General features: G+C 43.0%; 1 protein-coding gene and 1 long non-coding RNA gene across 2 annotated transcripts; both read left to right on the plus strand.

The window, feature by feature from the left end:
- The first annotated feature begins 3308 nt into the window (after positions 1–3308).
- Positions 3309–7716, plus strand: LOC140588784 (uncharacterized). Its single transcript, XR_011989993.1, has 2 exons — positions 3309–7242; positions 7330–7716. It is a non-coding gene; the product is annotated as an uncharacterized lncRNA (long non-coding RNA).
- A 4687-nt stretch (positions 7717–12403) lies between these two features.
- Positions 12404–25174, plus strand: mkrn1 (makorin, ring finger protein, 1). The gene is made up of 8 exons (XM_023817828.2): positions 12404–12519; positions 13380–13508; positions 20607–20836; positions 21701–21924; positions 23143–23357; positions 23637–23747; positions 24413–24557; positions 24944–25174. The coding sequence occupies exons 1-8, from the start codon at positions 12443–12445 to the stop codon at positions 25154–25156; spliced, it is 1344 nt and encodes a 447-aa protein (XP_023673596.1). The 5' UTR covers positions 12404–12442; the 3' UTR covers positions 25157–25174.
- Positions 25175–25858: the final 684 nt, after the last annotated feature.

A 25858-nucleotide genomic window follows, 5' to 3' on the forward strand; every position in this document is an offset into this window, starting at 1 on the left:
AATCGCTGCATAAGGAAAAGGTGAATAAGCTTCAAAGTCGCTTTAAGGCAAACTATGATGAATGGAAAGCTGCTGCTAAACGAGTTAAAGGGGCACTTGAAGAACCTGTAAGAGCAACATTACACAATCACGTTGTCCACATCCTATACACATCAACAGAAGTTAAACAAGCCTATGACCAGCTGCGCAGTCATGTAACTCCTGACGGGGACACTCGGAAGAGTGGATACATGTGATGCTGTTTCTCAAAGGCTTATACAACTAGCTCAAGAATACCTTGCAGAAGAGGGAAATGTAAAGGATCCAGCAACAAGATCAATCCACTGGAGTAAAGCTGTTTCATTGTTCACCTCATCAGTATCCCAAGGATCTAAGGGTTCAGGAAGCACATGTTCGAGCTCAAGCAGGTTGTCTATAAAAAAACAAGAAGCAGCAGCTGAGTTAGCTGCAACTGAAGCGACTTTAAGGGTTATGGAGGAAATGGATCGTGAAAGAAGCAAGCTTGAAAACCTTGAGGTAGAAAACCAACAAAGGTTAGCAATACAAGAAGCAGAAAATGCTAAAAGACTGAAGGCATTAGAGCAGAAGCGAAGAGAGCTAGAACGGTTAGAAACTGTAAAGAAAATGAATGCAGCCAAAGCACGACTGAAGGTGTATGAGCAAGAAAACAACTCAGATGAAGAAATCTCAGATCTCCTACATGACAATATTAAACAAAGAAAGGCTGCTCCTAAGCCAGGAAGTCTACTTGAACTTCAGCTCACTTCATCACAACCTACTGCAATACGGCAACAGTTTTCTGCTACTCAACATACCACAAGGTCGCAACTTACTGCCAATGGCGCTCAAGAAGATAGCACCATAGTATTGGCTAGAGCGTTAGCAGACTCCATTAACATAAGCCGTCTACCAGTACCAGAGCCTGCTGTTTTCAATGGAGACCCTCTCAGGTACAAAGATTGGAAAATGTCCTTTCAGACACTAATAGACAGGAAAAGCATTCCAGTTAATGAAAAGATTTACTATCTGCGCAGATATGTTGGTGGACCAGCAAGAAGAGCTGTCGAGAGTTACTTCTTACTGGGTATGGACGCAGCATACTATGCTGCATGGGACACTCTGGATGAAAGATATGGAAGTTCATTTGTGATCGCCAAGGCCTTTAGAGATAAGCTAACATCATGGCCAAAGATTGGGACAAAGGACAGTGCTGAGTTACGAGAATTCTCTGACTTTCTTAGAGGCTGTGAAGCTGCTATGCTACAAATAAAGAGTCTTGAAGTGCTAAATGATTGCAGCGAAAATCAAAAAATACTAAGTAAGCTTCCTGATTGGCTCACGGCAAGATGGAATAGGAGGGTTATTGAGGTTGAAGAGCAGCATGGTTCCTTTCCAACATTTAGTAACTTTGTTGACTTCGTTACAAGAGAAGCCAAAATAGCGTGCAACCCAGTAACGTCACTCCATGCACTTAAGGGAAGTGACTTAGAGAAGGTTAAGCCAATAAAGATTCAAGGTGTTGGAACTAAAGTGCTGACAAGTGCTGCAGATGAGAAACCAAATATAAGGAAATGCATCTTCTGTGAAAAATTATATCACAGCATTCACACATGTCGACAGTTCATGGACAAGTCACTAATGGAACGAGTCAAGTTCGTAAAAATAAAGGGATTATGTTTTGGATGCCTTAACTCTGGACACCAATCAAAGAAATGTGGAAAAAGAAATGTTTGTGAAACATGCAAAGGAAACCATCCAACATGTTTACACGAGGAACGGGATGGAAAAATCAGCAAAAACATAAAGGACACAAAGGAAATCAAACAAGGTAAAGAAGCACCGAACGAGACAATATCCCACCGTATAGGCCAAAATAACGGCAATGACCTTACATCTACAATCAGTCCAGTTTGGTTGTCCACAACAAACAACCCAGAACACGAAATTCTGCTATATGCCCTTTTAGACAGTCAGAGTGACACCACATTCATTCTTCAAGAAAAGGCAGATGCTCTGGATGCTGACAAGAGACATGTACAGTTAAAGCTTTCTACACTGTCAACCAGAGAGGCAGTCATTCCCAGCGAAAGGTTGTCTGGGCTGCAAATCAGAGGCTTCTATTCCTCAAAGAGAATTCCTCTTCCTGTAACCTATACAAGAGAGTTTATTCCTGCTAATTTAAGTCACATCTCTACTCCTAAGACAGCAAGAGCATGGCCTCACTTAGAGCACCTTGCCGAAGAGATTGCCCCTCTTATAGAATGTGATGTTGGACTACTCATAGGTTACAACTGCTCACAAGCACTATTACCTAGAGAAATTGTGTCAGGAAAAGACAATGAGCCATTCGCAGAAAAAACAGACTTGGGCTGGACAATAGTTGGTGGTGCTGACCCTTGTATTGACTATGGTGATGCTATGGGAAGCAGCCACAGAATTATTGTCAAGGAAGTGTCACCCAGCCAGTCATCAGATCAGTTGTTAAATAAAGTCCATTACATTTGTTGCACTCAAGTCAAGGAAGTCATCACACCACCAGATGTGCTTAAAGTTCTTGAGTCTGATTTCAGTGAAAGAAAGATGAAGGATTATCACTTCTCCCAAGAGGATCAGCGATTTATGTCTATAATGGAAGAAGGAGTAAAAATGAAAGCAGACGGACATTGTGAGCTACCTTTGCCATTTAAAGAGGACAGGCCTTTTCTGGGGAATAATAAGAACTGTGCAGAACACAGACTTCAATGTCTCAAGAAAAGACTTGAAAGGGACAAGCAATATCGTGATGACTATATAAAATTCATGAATGAGACAATAGAACGTAGAGATACGGACAAGGTCCCACTTGAGGAACTGAACAGAAGTCCTGCTTGGTACATTCCACACCATGGGGTGTGCAGGGCTAGACATAAGGATTTAGGAGGGCACAGCCACTTTGGCCTTGGCTATTCATATTTTTTCTAGGGCACAAGGCCATTAAGCCTGGGCACAAGGCCAAAATCTGGAGTAAAAATGTTTTTTTCATTTATTTAAATTTCATAGGACACCTCGGGCCTAGTGGAGGAATTTTATTTCCATAAAGGATGCATTTTTTTTATTTTCAAAAAAGCAGAAACTTTCCAAAAAGGCATTGGGCCAATACTGAGTCACTAATTACCAATTACTGTAATTACCAAGTTTAGACAACCTACGCAATACGACCTTCGATTTGAGACAGAATATATATATATATATATATATATATATATATATATATATATATATATATATATATATATATATATATATATATATAGCTTTATTTCAAAAAACAAAATCCAACAATAAAGGAGCCGTCAATATTTTTGTATTTGTTTGCTCAGAACACCCGTATTCTTTTAGTGTACATGACAATTGACTTGACGTTCGTTTTTTGCACACTGCACGCTACCAGTCCTATATCCTCCCAGCAGAGCTTGGTACTTCTCTGAGTCAAATCTGCTCTGCCTCGGCAAATGTTTTTTTACAACACCATCTGACACTTACCTGAACAAAGTAGATAATTTGCAACATTTTGCGGCAATAGCCGCGAGTTCAGCTTGCTTTCTTTTACGTTCTCGATCTTTCCGAGGCATGGTGACAGCATAAGCAGCAGACGACAACTACACGATGATTACCGAAGAGGACACCTATCTGTTATTCGGAAACCGTCGGATGGCTTTTCCAATCAAAAACGCAACCCCCGATGATGCACCATTGTCATTGCTGTGGCTCCATAGTAGGCTGGACGATACATACCGTACCAGCCAATCATGCGACGAACACATGATCGTATTAGTGCAGAATTAATTGCGGTTCATTCAGTAGTTGGGAATTACGAGATGTGTGGGTCGACCTTGTTTCTCGTATCGAAGGTTGGGTTCGGGTTCAGTACAGATGCATCGATTGTTGACGAGGTAAAGTGGACCGTGTCGTGCGCAAGTCTTTTGTATAATGAACGTTACTTTCGGTAAAAAGGGGGCATACGGCCAGACAAACATTAAAGGCAGGCCAATCTTGGCCATAAGGTACTTCAATTTTGAGGAGGCGTGCGGCCAATTTTGAAAGGCACGACGGCCATTGGCCGCGGTGCCGCGGCTTATGTCTAGCCCTGGGTGTGCCACCCCCAAAAGCCTGGAAAAATAAGAGTGGTTTTTGATTGCTCAGCAAAATATAGAGGAGTGTCATTGAATGATCACCTACTCACAGGGCCAGAGTTGACGAACACACTGATAGGTGTCTTGTGTCGATTTCGCAAGGGTCCAGTGGCAGTGATGTGCGACATAGAACGTATGTTTCACCAGTTTAGAGTCAGAGAGGAAGATTAAGACTACCTCCGTTTCCTGTGGTGGGACAATGGAGATTTTCACTCAAGTCCATCAGTCTACCGTATGAGAGTTCATATGTTCGGGGCCTCATCTTCACCAGCCTGTGCAAACTTTGGTCTTAAGTACATTGCGGCACAAGGTCAAGGCCAGTATAGTGAAGCAACTATAAGATTCATCGAAAGAAACTTTTATGTGGATGATGGTCTTATCAGTTTCCACTCAGAAGAAGAGGCTATTAGATTAGTCCATGAAGCGAAACACCTTTGCAGTACTGGAAAATTGCGGCTGCACAAGTTTGTTTCCAATAGCCCACAAGTTCATGACTCTCTTCCTAAAGAGGATTGTCTGGAAACAGTAAGAAACAAAGACTTAGTACTGGGCGAGCAACCTATTGAAAGAGCTCTAGGAGTTAATTGGAGGGTAGCCTCAGACCATCTCCAGTTTCGAGTAGTCGTGAGTGAGCGTCCACTTTCCAGACGAGGAGTGTTGTCAACTGTGGCCTCTGTCTACGACCCACTTGGCTTGGTGGCACCTTTTGTTCTGCTTGGCAAGCAAATACTACAGCAACTGTGTTGTGACAAGACAGACTGGGACGCACCACTTTCAAATGAGCTCCAATCACGGTGGGAGTCCTGGCTTCTAGGTTTAAAGGATCTTGCTCATGTCAAGATTGATCGCTGCTATCTTCCAGCAGATTTTCAAGAAGTTCAGAGATATGAACTCCACCATTTTACAGACGCAAGTGTTGTAGGATATGGTGTCTGTATCTACCTAAGAGCAATCAGTAAAACAGGACGAATTCACTGTTCACTTGTCATTGCAAAGTCCAGGGTAGCACCCACTAAGGTAACTACTGTGCCAAGGCTGGAGTTGTCTGCAGCAGTAGTTGCTGTGCGCATAAGTAATATGCTCAAGGGAGAACTAGAGCTGGAAAATATGCAAGAGTTCTTCTGGACGGATTCGCAAGTCGTCTTAGGATACATAAACAATGATGCAAGGCGTTTTCATGTTTTCGTGGCGAACTGTATTCAGTACATCAAGGAAAGTACTACCCTAACACAATGGAGGTATGTTGCATCAGAAGACAACCCCGCCGACCATGCGTCTCGAGGACTCAAAGCTAAAGAGCTCATTGCTTCCAACTGGTTTAGTGGTCTGAGTTTTCTCTGGCGAGATTCACTTCCTTCTGTAGAGGTTAAGGTGGGAGAGCTTAATACAGAAGACCCAGAAGTACGCAAGAGTTTTGTAAGCCTCACCTTAACAACAGCGAATTCTCTGGCAGAACGTTTCCCGAAATTCTCCAGCTGGACAAAACTAGTTAAAGCTATTGCAAGACTTACCAGATTTGTAAAGGAGTTTAAGGGCTCAATAAAGAGAAACAACAAGGCTACAAGTCTGGAAGAAAGACAAGAAGCTGAACACACAGTTATTGCCATTGTTCAAGGGTTAGTCTTCTCCAAAGAAGTCAAAGAACTTCAGTCCCGAAAGGAGTTCATAACTAAAGACAAGACAAGCAGATTGTATCGACTCAATCCTTTCCTGGACCATAAGGGCATCCTCAGAGTAGGAGGTAGATTAGGGCATGCAACTCTGCATCCACATGTCAAGCATCCAGTTATACTACCAAAGACCAGCCATATCACCAAGTTACTGATTGATCATTATCATCAGCAAGTGAGACATCAAGGGCGTGGCATGACCATCAATGAACTGAGATCTAATGGCATATGGATTCTTGGCTGTAGTCAAGCAGTATCATCGTTTATCTACAACTGTGTCAGGTGCAGGAAATTCAGACGTCGAACAGAAGAACAATTGATGGCAAACCTGCCTAGTGAAAGAATGGAAACAACTCCTCCCTTTACATACTGTGGGATGGATTGTTTTGGCCCGTTCTATATTAAGGAGGGAAGAAAGGAACTGAAACGCTATGGACTGCTGTTCACATGTTTGTGCTCTCGTGCAATACACATAGAGTCGCTTGATGATTTATCAACTGATGCATTCCTCAACTCACTTCGTGCTTTCATTACTCTGCGCGGAAACGTCCGTCAATTGCAATCAGACCAAGGCACCAATTTTGTTGGAGCAAGACGTGAGTTTTTGGAAGCAGTAAAAGGAATGGTGAAGGAGGACCTCTACCTTAGGAAAAGATGGCGTAGGGTGCAGTACCTAGCTAATGAATTTTGGCAGAGATGGAAGAAAGAATATCTCTTAAGCCTACAGCAAAGACAAAAGTGGCATAAGACAAACAGAAACGCGAAGGTCAACGACATAGTAATCATTCAGGATGATACAACACCCAGAAACAGCTGGAAACTGGCAAAGGTTACTGCTGTGTACCCAAGTCAAGATGGATGCGTACGTAAAGTGCAATTACTAATCAGTGACTCAGCATTAGATGACAATGGAAAGAAACTAAGTAAACCAGTTCATCTAATAAGACCAATCCACAAGACTGTCACTTTACTGGAGGCTGATTAGCACAGTTTATAAGTTCATTTTGGAAATCACAAGTGATTGGTGGGAGTGTACCTGCCATTAGATGCAACTCATTTATTTAATCCCTAATGTTAAAAGGTTCAGTAGAATAATCATTAGAATAAATAAGTAATATATTTTATTTTGATAATACATGTTAATTATTTTCATATTGTTCTACTAAATTTCATAAAAGGAGGTGGAACGTTTTTTCTTTCTCTTTTGTTTCGCTTGGGAATTGTTTAATTACGACAATCAAGAGTTTTCCGGGTCACTGCAGGCGATGTAGCCACACGAGGCGCTGCGTTAGTTACACATCATTAAGAGAGTTAAGTTAAAAGGTGTAAGAAGTAAGAAGAATTGAAGAAGCCATATCCAAGTTTAAGTTTATTCCTCTTGAGTCAGAGAGGCCAATGAGGTATGTGTTAACGTGTTTGTTGTATGTATTTTTCGTTTATTATGTGTACTTTAGAAGGGTTATTTAAGTTATTTATTTCTTTCGTAGTTCTGACGGCATTGTTGGGACTTCAATGTAAAAGACGTTGTCCAAATAAATGTCAGTGAATCCAAGAACGACCTGAGCCTTTGTTTAACCTCGAGGGGAGTAACATTGTGGCTTATGCTATCAAACCATCAAAATTATAGCAACAGTGCTGATGTTGACTAGATGTTGTATTAAACGTATATTATTCTAGATTAACTTGAATACTCACATAGAAATGGAGGTCTCAGACTACTACATGAGCGTCGTAAAGTACTCACACACGTTTAATTTTTTGTATTAAAATGAATTAATGATAACACTTTGTTGTTCAGTTTCAGAACTTTTTTTCCAAATGTAATGCTCTGGATAGTCAATTTTATGAATAAAGAATAAAAAGTTCAAATTAAACATATCTTTATGTTTCTTTACCCCGACTGAGAATAGCGAGTAGAGCGTAAGCCTGAAAAACAAATTCGGCAGTGCGGTTATTTGGACAAGATCGTCAATAGCGCTGCCAGTGAGGATCGGGGGATCGGGGCTGGATTTTTTCACTTTTATGATTAAAATTCGAATAAAATTTAAAACTGGATATTGATTAGCAATGGCTGCTAATCATTTTAACGGGAATTAGGCAATTGTTTTGCAGGTGGGTGTGGCTGCACGAGTGAGTATCCCATCTTACCAAAGATAATACCGGACGCAAATGCACGCTCATGCGTTGTATACAACCAAAATGGCGATTTGACCCACAATACACTGCGGCTATAGCGAGTGTGACGTCAGCGGACAAAGACCGATTGAGTGGACCTGCTGGCTGGACCAAAAGCACAAGGATGGACCACTTGGACGTTTGTTACATGCGGAAAGCAATACCCTGTCTAAATAGTTTTAATGGGATGGTTGTGTAATCAATGTAAAGTAATTTGATTTTAAAAAGTAAGTTGTGATGTTAATATAACGTGCTTCAAATTAAATGTTTAAAATGAACTTATGCTGTTGTGTCATGAAGTGTTACATGAATGTTTAAGTGAAACAAATAAGCTATGTTAACATTCATTGTTCTTATTAACTCCTTAAAAAGGACTCAGTAAATGTTTAAGCGAAATAGAAGCTTACTCAGTAACACCACATTCATTACTAATGAGTTACAGTGTTTTTCACTTTATAATACTGTTCTTGTTCTTTAGTAGCTCCTATGGAAGAAGTCCGTAACACCACATTCATTACTAATGAGTTACAGTGTGTTTCACTTTATAATACTGTTCTTGTTCTTTAGTAGCGCCTATGGAAGAAGTTAGTAACGCCACATTCATTACTAATGAGTTACAGTGTGTTTCACTTTATAATACTGTTCTTGTTCTTTAGTAGCGCCTATGGAAGAAGTTAGTAACGCCACATTCATTACTAATGAGTTACAATTAGTTTTATGTAGGTCATTAGTAAGACTTCATTCCTTATTTAAAATGCATACATTAATTTCTTAATGCTTAGAAAGGATCAACAATATGTGGTGGAGCACATCATGTGGCAAAACACGAGTCTCTGATTGACCATCCCTTCAGTTGGACTTCAAAGCACAGTTTGAAGAACACTGGCACACGGACAGAAGTGAGATAAATAATTATAATGTAGGTACTGTATACATATTTTAGGCAGTAATATTTTGTAGAATAAGTTGTATGTCATACAAACAAGTAGGAAGAAACAAGTCTGTCATTCCAAAACGAAAAAAATGGCAAAAACCATTGAGAACAGTAGCCTGTAAGTTACTGTTAGTCCAAAAAAAAAGCACTGTTCAATTGATGAGTAATGAACTAGTAGTTATTATAAATAATCCATAGTTAGTACATAATTCCCAATGAGACCAGCAATACTCAATAGTTCCTAATGAAGTAATAGCAAACTACTATAATAATTAGTTCACTATTATCTATTGAGTAATTAAGCATAACTCCTTAGTAGTTAATAGTACCAATTTAGGTGTTAATGAAGCACTACTCCTTTGTTGCTGCTTACTTCCTGCATATTTACCTGTTAACTACGGAACAGTATTATAAAGTGTTACCGTAAATGCTTTGGGGGGCACATAAAAAATTTAGCTATCTTATGTTAAAACGACATTAAATACGCTATAATTTCCCAAGTGGCAGGTATGCCCCACAGAAGACTTTATTTGTCATTTGAAAGAGGTATTCATAATTAATTGTCACACGCGCATGTGATGAGCCCCGACCACGCCCACCTTCACCTAAACCGTTGCGCCTCCAACCATCGCCTTCCCCGGAGTAATAACAGCTGCCATGCATCACTAGTAATTAAACTCCGAATATAATAAGCCCAACGCTTCCCTTAACAACTCATGAAGTTTTGCGTGACTGCACATTGTTCAATGTTTATATATTAGAGCCCTGTGTATGATTTGTTTCTGGCGTTAAAACCAAATATTTTCTGTCAATATATTTTCCGTCAATATACAGTGGTACCTCAGTTCTCTAACTCATTAGGACTCAAGTTTCTTAAATGTCGAACCAACCAGTTCGAAAAAAAATTACCTAGAACTCGACCTGAATCTCAGAAGTCAAACCATGAACGCCGACCTAAGATATCTTGTACATGCTGGGAAATGAATCACGCAGCACGTTTGCGGAAACAATGGGTAATGCTTCAGTCTCAGCCTGGCATTCGCTGTGATAGCATCGTGCATGTTTACACTAGCTGAATACATATATTTAGACAATGATAGACAGTAACAGCGAATATTATTATATAATAAAATACATTTAAAAATAAAGTTTTCGTATTCATTATTTTAATATTAATAATAAACCATTAATATATTTAATTATAACAATATTGTCGTGCAGAGAGCTCTCTTTACCCTTTGTTTCCGTTCCCTAGGGGACGGAATGGAGACAAAGGCGCAGACGTCAGGGTATCAGGGAATACGGGGTTTAATTACAGGTAAGCCAGGCAAAACGCAGACGGACAATACAATGACAGGACTGGGGAAACAAACTGAAACGCTGACGAAATACAGAGGGCAAATGAAAACAAACAGAAACAGCTGATCACACGGGGTTAACGAGGGGTCGTGGCACACGGAAGGAGAGGACGATCGGGGCAGGACACATTGTTTTTTTTAACTTCACACATTGTTTGGATACATTTATTTTCTTAGTTTACAAATTACTGTTATGATAAATGTGCTTAGATGTGTTTAGTATAGTATATGCTCTTCTTGTTTTATCCGGTTAATTTTGTGTTTAAATGCTAAAAAAGAAAAACATATTTAGGTGTATTTTTTTGGGGCCGGGAACCAATTCATTGGTTTTCCATTATTTCTTATGGGGAAAATTCGATCAGTACTCGAACTTTTTAGGATTCGATCTAGAGTTCTGAACGGATTAAGTTTGAGTTCTGAGGTACCACTGTACTGTCCTGGGTATGATGTTAAATTGCAGCCGGTCCGCTAACTTGCAGGGAAACGCAGGATTGGCACTCCAGCCACCGTAAAACAACTCACAACTGCTCCATTGAAACAAACTATAGATACTCTTCTGCTCTCCATGGGAGTAGCTCTGCTGCAGCTGCCCGCAGGAAGGCTGCATGCACCATGAAGGGGATGGGGGAAAGCCTTCAGGAGCCCCATCCCTGGACTAGTCAAAACTGTCAGAGAGCTAATAGGGTCAGGCCTGCTGGGGACCGGGGCTGGTGTGATGCTGAGGCGTCGCCTGCTGCATGGTGGCACTCGGGTCCCAGTTTGAGGTGACTCATCCGGGTAGGCACATGGAACGTCCTGTCTCTCCGGCATGATGACCATCTTTCTCTGCTGTCAGGGGAGCTTCGTAAACTCTGCGTTTTAGTGGCAGCACTCTCTGAGGTACGCAGAGCGGGGAGTGGCCAGATCTCTGTAGGTGGGTAGACCTACTTTTGGTCTGGTCAATCTGACGGCTGCCATACTCAGGGAGTAGCTGTTGCTGTAGCGTATTGGCTCCTTCCGATGGTGTCTGATGTCACTCCTTTCAAAGAGCGTATTATGAGATTCAGGCTAAGGCACTCCTTGGGTGTCTTGTCTGTTGTCTCAGTATATGCTCTCACTGTGGTTAGTGATTTCCCCGTGAGGTGACACTCCTCTGGTAATGGGTGACTTCAGTGTGACCCCAACAAAACAAAACCAGTTGCTCATCCACCATTGTTTCAGCTGGCTGTGTAGGAACTACAAAAGTTTCCGATGAAGATGGCCCAGGAGCTCAGAACCAGGAACTAGGTTCTTGAGCTTCGGTGGTTGCTGGCCTCCTTGTCTTAAAATTCTTGCTTGCTGTTTTTTCCTGGTTTTGGTTGCATCACTGATTGCCTTCTTGTTACTGACCCATTGCCTGTACCTGCATTTTCCCCTTTGGATTACGTCTTCAGTATGACAGAGATGCATAACAATCCGGTTTTGTCTCTGCCCATCTCTGACTTTGATAGGAGTTTCCGACTTTAAACATTCACAACTCTATTGGATCCTCTCTGTCTGATTATTACAGACACGTTATTTTTATTACTTCTAGAAGATGTCCAATACAAAGACATCTGTCAATAATTATATAGGCCTAATCAATATACAGTATAATTAATTTTTTTTAATCAGTATTGTAATTAGGGATATATTAAATCAAAATTACTGTCATCTTGCAATTTTCAAAATATATGCAACTACAACACATAAACGTTAACCTTCAAGACCGTCGGAGAGGCATGATACCCTAGCAGATTCAGGGGGGGCAACGTTTGACAGGGGCCCGATAATACGTAGTATTTTATTACATAAAATTGGGTGGGTGGGTCAAGGGGACAATTGTCAGGGGCCCCACAATTTCAAGGTACTCCCCTGATAACCTTCTTATCTCTTTTTCAAAGAAAACCATAGCTCAGTCTTTCCTCGTGTGGAAAACATTCATTTTTACGTGGAAGGGGGCCGCCAAGTTAGCACAATTACATAGGTAAAACCGCTCAAAGTAAATTCATGCGCTCCATGATTCCGGAAATATCCGAATCCGTCCGCGGAAACAACCGGGAACAACCGGAAATAGCCGATTCCTCCCGCAGCTGCCCGGAAGATCCGGCTGCTGGGTTGTGGAGATAAACAGTAATGGCGGAGGCAGCGGCAGCGTCCGCAGCGGCTCCAGCACTAACGGGAGGAAGCTGGACGAAACACGTAACCTGCAGGTAAGCAACGGTGTGACTTTTTGACTGCTTTATTTAGCCCGATACTGTTCTGACAGCGCTGACAAAACGTCGCTGCTTAATTCCGCCCACAGCTGTTACGAGCGTCGTCTTTGTGTTGCGGCTAGCTTAGCAGGCTAACCGTTTGTTGTTTTGTTGATAAAAGCAGACTGGCGAGCTCCAGCACTGCTCCCCCATCACCTCCGAGTGAGCTCGGCAAGCTTTGCAGCGACGACCTCCAAACAAAAGCCTTTTATTCTCATTCCCCTGACCAAACGCGAGAAATTTCACATTTAGACCCCATATCATGCATGGGATTTGACAGTAATTCCGATTAGGTGCAGAAAACTCGCCGACTGTAAAGGAATTTGAAACGGTGACTCTTAGAACATTCTTTCTAAACAGCCAGGCGGGATCAGATACAAATGCTTTATTGCTAATATCTTGTAACTGCTTGTCCCTTGATTAGACTGTTCTATCGATTAGCAAAGTGATTCGTTTTCAAGTTTATTTTGACTTTGTGGCTGTCTAAATCGCAGTCCGTAATAACATTCAGTAAGTTAGTATATGTAATATTAATGCAATAACAGTAATAAGTTGCAGTAACAATTTATGATTTGATTATGCTTTGCTGTTACGCTTACGGAATGCATTTTGTTAAATGCTTATGGAGAGTGCTATTTTCCTACAGTAATACATGGAAAAACTAAAAATTCACTGTTCTCTTTCAGCTGATTCGTGTCGACAGATAATTGCATTGAATTGCTGCGGTTCCTTAATGACGTTGCTTTACAGTCTACTCATTTAGCAAGCATCAAAAATATTTACCACTAAAGGAACTCTGCATCCTTCATCTATTGTAGGTATTTCATGCACGGGGTTTGCAAAGAAGGGAACAACTGTCGGTATTCCCATGAGCTCACCAGCAGCAAACCAGCCATGATTTGCAAGTACTTTCAGAGAGGATGCTGTGCTTATGGGGACCATTGCAGGTATGCTTCTGAGAAGTGAGGTTTTAACCTCTTCATGTGGTTTTAATGGGCTGTTTTAAATTGAATTGCATATTAAACAGTGTGACCTTGTATTGAGATTTTTTGTTTGTGTCCACATCAGTTTGTGAATTATAACACTCTGGGATATTTTGAGTCAGTTGTCATCTTAAATATATAGGTCTGAGGTAACTGCTAGATTCTGTAGTATTTACCAGAGGGGTACCACAGGGAGGTGAAGTCCTTCCATTAGCCTTTATTTGAAGGCATGAAAATGTCATTTATTATTGCCCCAGAAACACAGAATCCTTGTCCCATATTATAACATCAGTAATTGTTTTCTTTAATATACTTTGTGTGTGCGCATGCATTAGTGTGTGGAAATAATCTGTGTTTGTTACAAAATATAATTTCTTTGGATGTGTTTAAAAGTGATTTAATAAAATAGTGTAACACTGCAGCATGAAAGCACATTTTTTTTGTGAATAAGGAGTCAGTTTGACATGCTGAACAGTTCACTAACAGGTCACTAACAACTCACAAAAGGCAGGTTTACGCATCAAGCACATTAAAAGGGCTTTACACAGAATATATAAAATACTACGGATGATAGAAAACATATATTAAAATGGAAATGGATTAAATATGAGAATAATGAAATTAAAAGCCACAAAGAAGTTTCTCACTTTAAAATTGTTAGGGTTGAGGCAGCTCTCTGGTCTTCTTATTTCCAGCTGTGGGCCACATAATGGCTAAAGGTCGTTATTGTTTGAACTTCGGGCGCTCTAAGCTGACCAGCTCCCACGGATGTAAGGGACGTTCCAACACGTGTAGCACTCAAAAAGCTGACGTGCAGGATAGACAGGATTTTCAGCTCCTTAGTCTCTCATGCCGAACATGCTGGGAGCAGGACAGCCTTTATCTGCTACTAAATACCAGGGAGCCCCCTGCCTGGTGGTTACACTTTAACATGCATGCGTTTGTCGTGGTTTGGGGTGTGCAAGGTGTTAATGGCTCAGCAGCTTGTTGGTCTGTAGCTTGAAGCACAAAGGTGACAGCGTGTATCTGTGTCATTTTAAGGTTTGGGGTGTGCAAGGTGTTAATGGATCATTTTTGCTTTGTGACATGATCATGCCTTACCAATAAGGATTGCTTGTCCGTCTCGTGATAGAGATCCCAGTTATTCCGCTCTGTGTTACACCTGATGGCTTTTGGAATCAAGGAGTAGCGAGTGGTCCTGTATTTCAGTGAAGCCCTGGGGTGTTTAGGGTGCTATGCCTCCGTTACGTAAATCGTAACAGACTTTAGTTGTTATGGAGGTTGTGGTCTGCTTGTCGCCTTCATTCTCTACATCCCCCCCAACCCCCCCCCCCCCCCCCAAAGCCACCACTTAGCACTGTCGTCTTTGTCAATTGTTATGTGGGAGTTTTTGCAGGTCATCTGCATAACAAGATATCTATTCAGGGTCATATGGCTGATCTGAGGAGCCAGTGAGGGTTTCAGTCAAGTGTTTTGTTTTTTTATTTTATTTTGAGGGGAGATTCCTTTAGTTTCATGGTCAAGTCTCTTCTGATCTATTTCATTTCCACTATTATTTGAGATGTGTACCTTTGTCTAGTGCAATGTTCTTTGTGTCTGAGTTATCCTGCCATTTCCGGTCTAACCATGGTGGTATTTAGCCATTTAGTGTCATATGAAGGACACCTGGATGGCTCTTCTGTAAGGCCGAGAGCTTGCTGTAGGCATTCCCTCAATTTGAAGATTGGATTACAAAGTCACTTTCTCAGGCACCCAGCCAATTATGATTTTGCTGACTGGGAACTGTTGGATGTTTCTTGCATGTTAGGTACAGTTGAAATACTTGTTAATGTCTATTAATATGTATATTACCCTACTTGATTTTCATGCTGACTTGAAAGCCATCTGTTTTTGTCAGTCCAAACCCCATAATTAGGGCACTTTCTGTATTCTACATTCTGTATTTGTATGCCTTTTTTTATAATTGAATTACTTGGATCTGGTTGGGCAAATTGTGCATGCACGCTGATGTTGCTGATTTGTAGTGCTTCTTGGCACACACTGTGTTAGTCAGTCAGGCTACAGCCTTGATGAGATGTTTGAGTACGTCTGACCCTTATCTGGGATTATAATGCCTGCTTTGTCAGTTTCTTTCTGGACAATGATGGCTACATCTGCAGTCCCAAGGCCTTCTGTCTATGAACTGTTCTTTGCAAGACTGTTGGCTATAGCTGAAATGCAGTCAGCAAGTCACCTAGTGGAGTAGCATTTGGACCTGTGAATGAGGTTTGCCAACATGCAGTGGGGTGGAAACCAGGTTTCTGCCAATAGCTGGGTGGAGGTGGGAGGTGACAACCATCCCAAAGATTATTAGTGACTTCGTTACCCAAGCATGGCCTAGTCATTCAGCTCCTGCCCCATCCACTGCTGTTTGTTGTTATTTGTTAATAATGGAGGCACGAGGAGAACATGTTTCAGCCCAGGGAGAGGAAAACTTTTAATTAGTTTATGGGATCCACACTGGTATGGTTGAGGAACAGCTTCAGCCGCAGGCTCATCTCCCCACGATACCCCGCTGAGAGCTTCAGATGCACCTTGGTGCCTCCTGTCATTTATCTGCTCAGTGCTGCTGCTCCCTAACCTCTGAAGACACTAACCCAATAATGTTCCCCCTGCAGTAAGATGTACACCTTCTATGTTGCTACATCACTTGTGCTGCCCAGACTGAACTATGCGTCTTTTCTTGACTTTTCTATTTGACGGGAGACAATTGTTCTGCTATTTAGGTTTGTAGTGCAATGGCAATTTCTGAATCTATAAATTTATGCGTTGGCAAATATTTCTGTTTTGGGAGGTAGGTAAAAGGTACAAATACTGCAGGGCTGTAGGTGGACTCAAATGAATGTATAAAGTGTATTGTCTTTGGTAATGAGTACAAAAACTCATGTTAGTAATGCTGAACTAAAATGCATATTTAACATTTGTGGCTGGTGGGTTTTTATGTGGAACAGTCTTTAGGGTTGCTGTTACTCATTGTAGGCCTGTGTTCATTTTGTCTTTTTGTATATTTTGTCCTACCCTGGTAGAGCATTTCTCAGGGGTTTGTGCTCTAAACGCACTAGGGCTGATCCCTGAGGACTGGATAGCAGAAAGAACCGTTTGGCCCCTGTGGTCTAATTCAGCACTGACTCTGTGTAACGTAGTAAAGAAACATAAGTGAGCTTGATTTAATATCGGCTCACCATCCATCTGGAAACGAAGCTTCATTTGCTCTTTGTACAAGTGCAGGGATGGGTACATTGGAAGGTGTTCATTTTCACGTAGCTGATCTCGGACTTTGGTTTTTTAAAGACGTAGCCCAGGAGGCCAAACCTGCTGACACACAGCTAACCCCGCTCCCCACTGGATGCATGGACCTGTCCCAGGAAGCACCGGGCATGAGGCAGGATACCATTGCGGTACTGAGCGTGTCTAACAGTACAATGAAGGGAAACGCAGACCAAGCTTAGGACTGCTTAGGTTAAGGACTCTAGAGGGGAAGTGCAATTTAAAAAAGCAACAGGGCAATTCTCTCTCACTGATGTATTGAGAAGCATCAGCTTGAGAAAATAGCATGTTGTTTTTATAATTCCCTGTTTATTCATGTGACTTCCTAACTGAACTGTATTGTCTCATGATAAGACTTAATATGGACCTTAAAACTGTCCCTGAGTCATGTTATAATTGCTATGGTTATGTACTGGGACAGTGCTAAGTGAATATCCTAAAAGTAAATATTTAGTTAAGCCTTTCAAATGACATATCCCTGGGCTAACATGCACGGAAAGGTGCAGTCATTAGCAGAGTCCTCCAGTGTTCAGCTGTAAGATGGTTTTCGTTTTCAGGTGCCAGAAATATTTTTTTTCCATTGATGTGCTGACCACATTGTACGTAACATCTTACCATGATATTACTAATAATGATGACATTCATATTTTTTGCTTTAACACCATGGAACTCCGCCATTTAAATTGTTTTTATTAAAATACAAAAATGTTTTTTTTTTCTCCATTTATACCATTTTGATTCACTTGCCTTGTGTGCTTAAGGAGAAAAAAACCAATATATCATAATACATAATGACAGTAAAAGGCTAACTTAAAAACAGTATTTTCACAATTTAACATAAGTATTGTGGATTAATTTCTCTCCATTTTAATTATAGTTATGGCTAATCAGCTTAGTTCAGTATTTGCCACATCTATCCTGTCAGGATGTGTTGATCACTGCTAGCCATGACTGCTCTCAGGTCAGAATAAGGGTGAAGGTAATAGACAGCGGGTTGTAGTATTGACATTTGGAAGGAAGGATCAGGCTGTTTATATACGGACGTGTGTCTTAATTGTGTTTTAACAACCATCAAAACCACTGTTTGCCAGTAAGTCACTAGCAGACTTCAACACATTGCATAATATGCAATTGGAAACTGCATATTAACGAGGTGGCATATTCTGTTTAATGCCCCCATTCTGATTCTTAGCTGCAGTCCAACTGTCTTTTCTGCAACTGGGTAGATTTTTCTGTGTGGGGTTGGGGGTGTTTGCAATAATGCAAATAGAGCTGTGTTGCCCAGAGCAGGGTTTTATAGCTGCGCACTTTGAGAATAACCTCTAAATCAAATTAAGTGTTCATAGAGATCCAGCTTTATCGGATTATAGGAGCCACATGACGGCCGCTTAGCTGTTACAGGTCCTGTAACCACTGTGTTGCCCAGTCCAGTCCTCGGGAACCCCAGTCCAATCCACATTCACCTGTACCAGGTATTTGGTGGTCTTTATTGGCTGGGAGCTGGACAGGACCAAAAATGTGGACCGTCTGGGGGTCCCCATGAATTAGACTTTTTCAGGCCAGGTACCCCTTAGGGGTGTGGGTGTGGGTGTGTGTGTGTGTGTGTGTGTGTGTGTGTGTGTGCATGGTATTTAAGGGCTCTCTCTACATGAGGCCTATCATACATTGTTATACTATAACAGAACTTGACACCTTTTCAACATGCCTAGAATTAGAACTGTATTACTAATACATCACTTTTTTTTTTTTTTGCAGCATTGAAAATATGATTTGTAGTTATTAGGATATGCCTAATAAATTAGTGAGAGGAAAGCTTGTCTCTGGCTGTGATTCTAGGAGTGATGGATAAGCAGACTGACGTCACCATCCACATGCACCTTGTGCTTGGTCTTCCTGGCAGTCAGTGCTGAGAACGCGGCCTCCCAAATCCTAGATGGAGAGAAAGGCAAGCTGTATTCTAATGGTCTCCGCAGTAAACTTCAGGATGCTTCTGTGAGATGGAGGCCCAAAAGTCTGCATGAGACTTCTGCTCGAATCGGAGCATTAATGTCCTGTCACAGGAAACCTCCAAAAGTGCTCTTCTGCCTTTCCAGTGACGCTGCTTGTGGTTGTTGCTGCTGGTGCAAGTTGTGTGCCCAGGCCCTGGCATCAGTGTTGACGTCTAAGAAGCGTGTGCTGTGGCGTTTGCTCAGTGCAGTCCGGTGTGTAGTAGCTAACTCTGTTACTGGGTCTGACGACAGGCTATTTTCATTAAGAAACACCTTGCATCCATTTTTTTGAGTGAGTGGAATTTGTCTGCATGGTCGGTAGGGCATCATAACCAGAACCCATCCCCTTACAGAGCTGGTGAAACAAATGTGACTGTTTACTTGGGGTTTAATGAAATTGCATGAAATTCTGGTTGCATGCCTTTAGATATAAGAGCTTGCTAATGCAGCACTAAGCAGTTATACTGCAAGGAGAAAAGCTGCTGACCCGAACGTCACACCACCGCTCTTCTCGCCCGTAATTGCGGCTGTGCCATCGCTATAGATGGTGACACATTTTTTCCATCTTCTGTAACAAAATTGTTCAGAAGTGTGAATAATCGCTCGCCTGATGTCCTTGCGGGGACCTCCTTATGAAAGAGGAAGACTTCCAGTTTTTTTTTCCTTCCCCCGGGTGGCGAACTAACACAATTAATTGAGCTGTATTAGGAATGTCTGTGGATTCTTTCAACTGAAGAGAGAACTGAACACAGGAGCTCAGTTTATCCTAGAGCTGCAAGCGAATGTCATATGAAATTTTTTCAGTTCTCCTCATCACTGTCATCTGACATCAGAACGTTCTTCAGCTTACTAGCAGCCTCAGTCCCAGTCATAACTTCACACATTGCAATTGCAGTTGATAGAAAGAGATTTTCACCAATTGTATGAGTTTTCTTACTTTTAACAATTTGATTGACCAATATTAAGCTTTCTGTGTTATTTTTTCTGACATTGTTGTGCATTTTAACATTTTACTCCCCAGACGGGAGTATTCCACACCTTTTTGTGAATAAAAAAATATGTTGGTTTGCTAACAAGCTCTGCCTGGTTGTAGTCAGATTTGGCTTTAGCTTGATTTAGATTTCTGAGCTCATTCGCGATGAACGGCGCGCTGTGGTCATCCACTGCTGCTCTCCAAGCCAAACTCCTATATACTTCTCATTTCCTTTTTTTTATTACTAGCCATCGTTTGTCATTTGATGTGGATACTGAACTATCCGTGACCAAATGTTTTTGTTCAGATGAGCTGAATGGTTTACCTGCCGCAAGCAGAGAGAGCATTTAATACTTGTGATCCCAATTTAAAACGGGCGGATTTGCAGCATGCATTCGCAACACGGTTTGTATCTAAAGGCAAGTTGTCACGATTTTTATTAATAGATAATCTAATTTCATATTTTTTTGTGGACACCCTGGCCGTGTTTTACAGACCCCACAATGAGAACCGCTACTGTAGAGGACACATTGGCTCAGTCTACACCTGAGAGTATGTGGAAACGTGGTCATTTACTCAAAGTTCTAAAGCACTTTTAATAAACATTACAGCTTTGTTTGTGTTTTTCTTATCCCTTGTCAGTCAGTGTGCCTCTAGTGTCAGTTATAGGTATTGCGCTTCCTATGTGCTGTTTTCTGCTGCATGCCGCTCTCCAGCTCTTCAGATGCTTCTTCAGGGGTGCTCCTTGTCTGGGGAGCCCATTTCCGCTAAATGTCCGTCTGGGTCATTGTTTAGGTATGACCACGCCAAACCAGCCAAGCAAGAGGAGCTAGAAGCCCCCTCGCTGCCGGCTCCGCTGCCGCCTGCCCCCGCACCGCTCGCCCCTGCCCTCGCTGCCGCACCAGAGCCCAGGCCCAGTGGGATGGGCGGCCCCGCCCAGCCGTCGGCGCGGCCGCACTCCTCAGGGGCCGTGGATTGGGTCCACGCCGCCGAGTTTGTTCCAGGGCAGCCCTACTGTGGGCGAGGTGAGTTTCCTCTAGCCCAGTTTGCTGTATCTGGACGTCCATCCACTGCACTTAATAAATTAAAGGGACAGCAGCAAATAGCTGTGGTGTTCTGTTAAGAAAATGGTACTTTCATCTAAATTAGGAATTGTTGCGGTGCTTGTGAAGTGAAGCTTCCTGCCTGTTTGTCTGCTAACCAGACAGTCGTTTCCCCTGGGTTATGTGGCTGTGTGGCTCTGATTTTAACAGCTTCAACGTGCTTCAGATCCTCAGTGCTTCCTCTGGAGCTTAGCAGTGTAGCCCGGCTCTCCTCCCTGTCTGTCCTGCTGTGTCCCTCGCTGTGCCAGAGATCCCCCATTATGATTTCCATCCCTGCGCATGGCCTTGTCAGGCACACGCTGAATTCACATTACACCATCTGAAAGATGGATGTGGGATTTGGGTGGTGGCCAACGCAGTGACCGCAGAGTGGCCCTCGGCAGGATCCAGCTGTTCCCGTCCCTGCCAGTCGGAGGGGGAGGGCTGTGATCCTGCGGGGTTTTCAGCACTGCCTGGGTGGCTTGCTTTTGTAATCCAGTGACATTGCGTTGGCTAGTCATTTGGTAGGAACTCGAATGGTGGTCATGGGGGATTGGAAGCAGGAGATGATCACAGACAAGTTTGGTACATAGGACATGTGACCAACCCTAATGGGCAGAATAAGCTAATATGAAGTTAAGAAAAGAGCCATTCTTCCCTGACCAGTGATGGCACTGCGATGGTCGTGGAGAATGTGGTGGGAGGGACACGTGTATTTTGTAGGGCTAGCAGAATTGTCACTCCCCTTGGATTGACGTCTGTTGTTGTCTGTGGTCTATTCCTCCCTGCCCACCCCCCCCAACTCAGCGACCAACCCTACGCTGCCGGAGACGCCCGGCCTCCTCATCGAGGAGGAGTACGAGAAGGAGCGGGCTGAGAAGGAGCTGAAGAAGCAGCTGTGCCCGTATGCCGCAGTGGGCGAGTGCCGCTACGGCCTCAACTGCGCCTATCTCCACGGCGACGTGTGCGACATGTGTGGCCTGCAAGTCCTGCACCCTTTCGACACGGCCCAGCGCTCCCAACACATCAAGGTAAGGTGGGTCTGGTGTGGTGGCTGCCCCCTGGAGGACTGGAGGGGGATAGCATGGACAACTGACAATTAAATGCCTGAAACCTACTAAGATCTCAACCTGCAGGACCAGAGCTAGATGCCCCTGTTCTGCACCCAGGTTTCTCAGTCCTACTCTTGGTGCCCCACTGAACACAGGGCTCTCAATCCAAAAAAAAATCCTAATCAGTCTTGATTGAACTGCTGGTTGTATTGTTTCTGCAGTTAAAATTGTATTATTGGACACTCTTAAGACAGTGTTTCTCAAACCAGTCCTTGGGACCCCCAGACGGCCCACACTTTTGCTCCCAGGGAATTGGGAGGGAGCAAAAACGTGGGCTGCTGGGACTCCCTGAAGACTAGTTTGAGAAACGTTGTTTTAATGTGTCATCTGTTCAGTTCAGATAAAAACAATGTAAATGGTGTTTTGTTCTGTTTTATTTAGTAAATGTTTGCATAATGCAGAAATGTCTTTTATTGGCACAAATTAACCTGTTGCAGTTCTGATATTATCATCATTAAGTGAAAAATACACAGTCCTAACCCACAAGCCTGAAGATGGTGGAGGCTGCTCTCCAACATTGCATAATTTTACCATAATGGAAAAAAATATAAGACCTCAGTAGTGTTTGTTGTTGGCTCATCATTTCAGTTTGTCAGTGGTTCAGCGAAGTTTAAGGAGGTAGGAGGTGGGAGGTGGGGGGTGGGGGGGGAATCAATCAAGATCTGAGCTGAGAGACTGAGCTCAGCTTGTGCTTAAGCAGCATCGGCACTATGCTGCCTTCAATTTGGACTGTTTGTTTTTCTACTGCAATCACTTTTCTTACATGTGAATCTTACTAATTAAACAGTGTCTGCTGGTTAGTTACGTCAGTATCAAATGTCAATGTTCTTGGCTGGATTGTGTGTGTTCTTGCTCAGGTGGAAGTTGGTTATGTTAATTAACTCTGCAAATATTTGCTTGGCTGAAGCATTTATGCAGATTGACTTTATGGCTTAATAACCTGTTTATAGAGCTGAATGATACTGGTTCAGTGTGTATTGTTCTCTTTCAGATTTTCAATAGATGCTTCCTGGGATGTTGAATAACTTCATTTCTATAGTTACTCCAGGGCTACAACCTCAGCTGTTGTATGATCTTTGAGTCTAAACTTCTGTTATGGAGCGTTAGTCTTGTAACATGTCCCGGTCGCCTACCCAGGCATGCATCGAGGCCCACGAGAAGGACATGGAGATCTCCTTCGCCATCCAGCGCAGCAAGGACATGATGTGTGGCGTTTGCATGGAGGTGGTGTTCGAGAAGGCCAACCCCAGCGACCGCCGATTTGGTATCCTGTCCAACTGCTCGCACTGCTACTGTCTGAAGTGCATCCGCAAGTGGAGGAGCGCCAAGCAATTCGAGAGCAAAATCATCAAGTGAGGAACTGGGCTGTCGTGCTCCCTCGCTAGGGCACGCACACTCAGATCTGCATCAGGGCTGCTCAGTCCGCCTAGGGCGCCAGCTTGCCAGCCAGTTTCACTTTGCCGGCGCTGATGCTGTCCTGGGGCACTGCATTGGCTAGGACCGGCTCTGATCTGGACAGCACGCTGACATTGTTGGTCCTCTAGTTATTGCGCTTGTGTACATATAGGTGAAGGGCCATGCTTTGACCAATGGGATCGCTTTGTATAACACATGTCCCTCCCTCTTCCCAGGTCATGTCCTGAATGTCGAATCACATCCAATTTTGTCATCCCAAGCGAGTATTGGGTGGAGGACAAGGAGGAGAAGCAGAAGCTCATCCAGAAGTACAAGGACGGCATGGGGTACTGACGCACATCAGTTCCGCTGCGTATTCTCTACATCCTTATTCCCTCTCTGTCGGTTTTTCTTTCAATTCCTGTAATATAAATTATCCATGAAGCCACAAGCTGGGTTGTGGCAGATTGGGATCGCGTGTCGTATTGCAGAGGTGGTCTTTGTTCAGCTGTAATCCTGTGTGGATGGGCGTGTTCCTGTAGCCAGTCATGGGCACTGCAGAGCAGGAGAGCAGCAGGGTGGATGTGGTTTAGTGATTTAAAAGCATACATTGGATACCCAGATACCACGAGACGTTTCAGTCTTATGTTTCTGTGGAGATACAAATGCTACCCCATGAAAATATCTGTTGAAAGATTAATGCCGTTTGCTTTTAAGTATTTAAAACATTGTTAAACTAGCAGAACACATCATAATTTTCCCTCATACTGGTTTGAGAAATATTTCTACATAACAAATCAGCAACCCTTGCCCTGTCCTGTTTGTCTAGTCTTTAAGGTATGAATTTGTCATCCTGTCACTGGAATGTCTGATTTATGCTGTGTGAACGAAGGTCACCATGAGTAAATCTGCAACCAAAATGGTACACAGGCATATAGGGCACAAACACCAGGCCGTCTCTTATCTGTGAAGCCATGTTCCAGTCCAACCCGGTTTGCTGTCATTCTTACAGCAGCAAACCCTGCCGGTATTTCGACGAGGGCCGAGGTTCCTGTCCGTTTGGGGCGAACTGCTTCTACAAGCATGCCTACCCTGACGGGCGTCTAGAAGAGGCCCACCCACAGCGACGGCAGGCGGGGTCTTCGGGGCGGCCCCGGGTAGGCCCCGCCGCGCTCACTTCCCTACCTTCCTCTGTAGCCTCCTATCCCGAAGTTGTATCCCCTTTTCACTGAAGCTGTGTCTGAGGCCTATGTAAATGCTGCTGCTTCAGCGAAGTAGGCTATTTGCATCTATATTATTTGTATACAGTTTATTACCCCATAACCAGGATAAATAACCAAATGGATGAAGTTGTATGTCATTTATATTTTTAGCACTGGTATTTTGTCATATATTTGTTGTATTGCTCGCAGTTATTGGTGTTCTGTGAAATGCCTTTACAGTTTTTCTGATGTTTGCCAACTGCCTCGGCTGTGATGCCAGGAATTGTAAGGGGATTAAATTTGGTTTCAACCCCCCCCCCCCCATGCCATCCGCTCCCTAGAGTTCTAGAAGGACGCCGCTCTGGGACCTGCTGGACGAGCGTGAGAGCGGCGACTCCTTTGAGAACGAGGAGGAGGAGATGGTGACCTTCGAGCTAAGCGAGATGCTGCTGATGCTCCTGGCCGCCGGGACCGACGACGACGCCTCCGACTCAGAGGACGAGTGGGACTTGTTTCACGAAGAGCTGGACGACTACTATGAGGTTTACCTATAGCACTCCCCCCCCCCCCCCCCCCCCCCCCCCCCGCCCCCCCAAGACCACACCCTGCCCCCACCTATACTAGACCCATTATGGACTGTCTTGTGTGAGTGTTGGACAGTAGCTTCTTTCCTTGTGTTGTGGCAGTGCCTTTTAGCTGGCCATTTAACAAATGAAATGAAAAGAAAAAAGTATTTAAAAAAAAAAAAAGAAAAGATCAATAAGATTAAACGAGATAAGATCGTCGACCCGTGCTGAATCATTTTCTAGAACTGTCCATCTGTACGTCTGTTATGTCCGGATTATTTAAAGACCTGCAACAAAAGAGAAAACATGGGGAAAACCATGGAATGGTACCGTAAATAAACTTTGTCGAGTTTATTCTCTGGCGTGGGTTTGACTCGCATGTCATCTAGCCAGGTGTCTTTGAAAACGGTCTGCTGACGATGGTTAAACGGAAACACGCACCGGTGAAGACTTTAAGTCCTCCTCTGTTTAATGCACTGAATTTGTTCTGGGTAGTTATTCTCCACACGCACAGATGCACTCTGAAGTTCCTGTGAACACCTCACATCCTCTTTCCCCAGGTGTGAAATGTTGCTGATTTAATTTTTTTTTAATTCTTCTTTTTTTATTTTTTAAACATGTACAGGAGCATATTTTTCTGGCCTTTGTGAATAGCAATGCCGCTAGGAAGTCCTGGTACCTGAGAGCAGA

Source organism: Paramormyrops kingsleyae, chromosome 1 (assembly GCF_048594095.1).
Source record: "Paramormyrops kingsleyae isolate MSU_618 chromosome 1, PKINGS_0.4, whole genome shotgun sequence".
Taxonomy (NCBI): domain Eukaryota; kingdom Metazoa; phylum Chordata; class Actinopteri; order Osteoglossiformes; family Mormyridae; genus Paramormyrops; species Paramormyrops kingsleyae.

What these genes read in the sequence shown, in the direction of transcription:
- mkrn1 (XM_023817828.2), top strand. Translation starts at nt 12,443, where the DNA reads ATGGCGGAGGCAGCGGCAGCGTCCGCAGCGGCTCCAGCACTAACGGGA. An exon ending in AAGTACAAGGACGGCATGGG is followed by an intron (nt 23,748 to 24,412) that starts GTACTGACGCAC and finishes TCATTCTTACAG; the next exon opens with CAGCAAACCCTGCCGGTATT. An exon ending in GGTCTTCGGGGCGGCCCCGG is followed by an intron (nt 24,558 to 24,943) that starts GTAGGCCCCGCC and finishes TCCGCTCCCTAG; the next exon opens with AGTTCTAGAAGGACGCCGCT.